The sequence below is a fragment of the Rhincodon typus genome, chromosome 35, assembly GCF_021869965.1.
Source record: "Rhincodon typus isolate 14 chromosome 35, sRhiTyp1.1, whole genome shotgun sequence".
Taxonomy (NCBI): Eukaryota; Metazoa; Chordata; class Chondrichthyes; order Orectolobiformes; family Rhincodontidae; genus Rhincodon; species Rhincodon typus.
In genome coordinates this window covers 13325531-13329246 of record NC_063366.1, presented here as the reverse complement: position 1 = coordinate 13329246, position 3716 = coordinate 13325531, and the positions used below count along the sequence as shown (strand labels likewise).

The 3716-nt window shown below is 50.7% G+C and overlaps 1 protein-coding gene across 1 annotated transcript in view; it reads left to right on the top strand.

The window, feature by feature from the left end:
- Nucleotides 1–335: 335 nt before the first annotated feature.
- Nucleotides 336–3716, top strand: part of LOC109922722 (coiled-coil domain-containing protein 105) — a 12962-nt gene continuing 9581 nt past the window's right edge. Inside the window, exon 1 of the mRNA XM_048616944.1 lies at nt 336–983. Coding sequence (XP_048472901.1) covers nt 336–983 — 648 coding nt within the window. The remainder of the gene's footprint in view (nt 984–3716) is intronic.

Below are 3716 nucleotides of genomic sequence, written 5' to 3'. Positions count from 1 at the left end.
GTGTGTGTGTGTGTTGTGAGGTGTGTTATGTGTGTGTGTGTGTTGTGAGGTGTGTGTGTGTGTTGTGAGGTGTGTGTGTTTGTCTGTGTGTTGTGAGGCGTGTGTGTGTTGTGAGGTGTGTGTGTGTGTGTTGTGAGGTGTGTTATGTGTGTGTGTGTGTGTTGTGAGGTGTGTGTGTGTGTGTTGTGAGGTATGTGTGTGTGTTGTGTGGTGTGTGTGTGCGTGCGCGCGTTGCCCCTGATCCACTTACCCACCCACTCCTCCTTCCCCGTCACTGGGCTTTGACCGAAAACCCGTTCTCCTTCTCCTCCTCAGGCTGGCGAGTGGGCTTGGAGATGGAGTGGAAAAGCGTGAAGGTGCCATCAGCATCCATTGGGCCCAAAGCCTGGCGGGAAAGGGCCATCAAAGCGGTGGGGTTGGCTGAGGCCGCCATTGAGGTCACAGCCCACCGCTACCAGGACACCCCGTTCCGCTCTGCCACTCTGTATGAGACCCAGGCCCGGCGCCTGGCCAGGAGGAAGGGCTGCAAGTACTTGCCTGGGGAGCTAACAGAGAACCCTGAATCGTTGGAGAAGTTCAAGGCCCGCCAGGACAGGATGCAGCGGGAGAAGGAAGCCCAGGAGGAGGCCAAGAAGAACGTGTGCACCGTGACGGCCTCCAACGAGGACCTGAGTAGCGACATCCTCTACAAGGTGCCTGAGGGCAAGGACACAGGCTGGGGCTTCAAGATGGAGATGGAGCTGCTGCCCTTCCTGCGGGACCTGTGCGCCATGCAGAGCAATGAGCAGATTGGCAGCTACATGCTGCAGACCCGCTCAGTCATCGGGCACCTCCTGGACCAGATCAACCGCGTCAACAGTGAGATCTTCCGGCTGAAGGAGACCCGGGACAAGCTGAGGTTGGCCCTGGCTGACATCCGCAAGGGCCTGGTCCTCAACCGCATGACCAATGAGATGCGCAAGATGCGGCCGGCCTTGGAACGGGTGAGTGGGCCCGGCAGCCGCCCGCTACTTGGGGTAACACCCTCTCCCCTTTCCCCTCTCCCCCACCCCCCACAGAAGAGGTCAGGCACAACCCCCCATACTGAACGGATGAAATGGGCTGAATGGCCCCTCTGCTGCCCCGAGCTAGCTCTTATGGACCAAGGATGGTCCGGCATGGAATGAGGCCGCTCGGCCTGCCGAGCTGATACTGGCTGTCTCTCTTTCCTCAAGGTTGAGGGTTATATTGGACAGCCCCAGCTTCTCCAATCAGGGTGGCTCAGCGGTTAGCCCTGCTGCCTTGCGCGGCCGGGGACCCGGGTTCGATTTCACCCTTGGGCAACTGTCCATGTGGAGTTTGCACGTTCTTCCTGTGTCTGTGAGGGGTTTCCTCTGGGTGCTCCGGTTTCCCCCCACAGTCCAAAGATGTGCAGGTTAGGTGGACAGGCCATGCTACATTGGCCCACAGTGTCCAGGAATGCGTAGGTTAGGTGGGTTAGCCATGGGAAATGCAGTGTTACAGGGATAGGATAAGGGGGTGTGGGTGTGGATGGGATGCTGTTTGGATGGTCAGTATAGACTTGGGCTGAATGGTCTGCTTCCACACTGTAGGGATTCTATGATTATAATCAACCCTCGTGCTCGTGTGAAATCCCACATCCCTTGAGCCATTCTTTGCATTTCCTGCACCTATCAACACCCTTTCCACTGTGCTCCTAAAGTGCAGCTCACAGAATTGGACCTAATGCTCTAGTTGATGCTAAACCAGGATCACAGTCTAAGGATATGGTGTAGGCCATATAGGACAGCGATAAGGAGAAAATTCTTCACCCTGAGGGTCTTGAACCTGTGGCATTCTCCTACAGAAAGGAGTTGAGGACAAATTGTTTAATATTTTCAGGAAAGAGATAGATATAGCTCTTAGGGCTAAAAGGATATGGGGAGAAAGTGGGAACAGGGTGCTGAGTTGGATGATCAACAATGATCATATAGAACGGTGCAGCAGGCTTGAAGGACTACTCCTGCTTCCATTTTCTATGTTTCAATGTTATAAAAGCTCAGTACACCTTGTTTGTTTGTGTCCTCTGTGCCATTCTGCTATAGCTCAGGATCCCGTATGCCTCATTATTAACCTGTGCTGCCTGTGTTCAATGGTGTGTCTAGATTTACGCTGGGATGCCCAACCACTCATCTTGTTCTGAGGTTACGTCCGTGGCTCTGGAGAGGGAACACACATAGTCTCTGAGGCATTCCATTGCTGGTGGGCACTGCAGGAACTGGAGTTTATTACCTCTCCCCTCTGGACATTTTAACCTAATTTGTTTTGCTTCCTTCAAAGCTTTTATGCTTTTTGATACAATGCCGCATAAGAGTCTGTCAGTCATTTATTTGGTTTACCGTGTCTTAACCGTTTTCTCAAAAGAGTAGACCATCGGTTTCTTCGTTCCTGCAACTTGTTCCAGGGTGAGGATGGTGTGCTCTGCATAGTCTTGGCCAAAATCTGGAGAGGGAGGGATGAAAGATATCTATTGTATTTTTAGTCTAAGGCTTTCTTGGCTTTAAAACATCCTAGAGCATGTTGTGTCCTACTCAGTATTCTTCATTTGGTGCTGTCAGTTTAACCATCTGACTGCGTGCCATCACTGAAATAATGGAGCCCTAAAGCATTAGTGCTCAGGTCCTTGGCTCAACATCATAGAGTCATATAGCAACCTATATTCCAACTTGTCCATGCCAACCTGGTTTTCCAAACAAAACTATTCCCATTTGCCTGCATCTGGCCCACATCCCTCCGAACCTTTCTTATTCATGTGCCTGTCCAAATGTTCTTTTAAATGTTGTTGCTGTACCTGCATCCACCACTTCCTCTGGTAAAAACCAAAAGAACCGCGGATGCTGTAAATCAGGAACAAAAACAAAGTTGCTGGAAAAGCTCAGCAGGTCTGGCAGCATCTGTGAAGGAGAAAACAGAGTTAACGTTTCGGGTCCGGTGACCCTTCCTCGGAACTGGTCCTTCCTCTGGTAATTCATTCAACATAATAGCCACTCTCTATGCGAAGAAGTTGCCCTCTCATGCCTCTTTCTCCTCTCACCTTAAAAATATGCGACCCAGTTTTGAACTCCCCCAACCTAGGAAAAGATCCTTATCTATGCCCCTCATGATTTTATAAACCTCTATTGGGTCACCTCTCAATCTCCCGTGCTACGGGGAAAAAAAAAATTCCCAGCCTATCCAGGCTGTCCCTATGATTCAAACCTCCAGCCCTGGCAACATCCTGGTAAATCTTTTCCACACCCAGTCCAATTTAATAACATCCTTGCTATAGCAGGGCAACCAGAACTGTGCACACAGTGCTCCAAAAGGTGGCCTCACCAACATTCTCTACAACCTCAACATGACGTCAGAACCTGCCCAAGCCTGAACATTTCTTTACATACTGTAGCTTTCTGACTGACATTCTGATCCCAGTTCTACTCACATTTACTTTTCAAAGCTCCTGCCCTCCGTCACAGTGATCAAATGATTCTGTCTGACCAGGGGACCTCCCTTCGACTGTATCAGAACAGACCAGAATAATTGAGTGATTATGGTGCAGAAATAGGACAGTCATCCCACAGTGCCTGCACTATCCAGTCCAGCTTTATTCTTCAGTGCTGCCTTTTCCCCATCTCCCTGCATGCCGTCACTATCCAACTAGAACACTGCAGCAAGCCAGAGACAGAGATGTTGCCGTA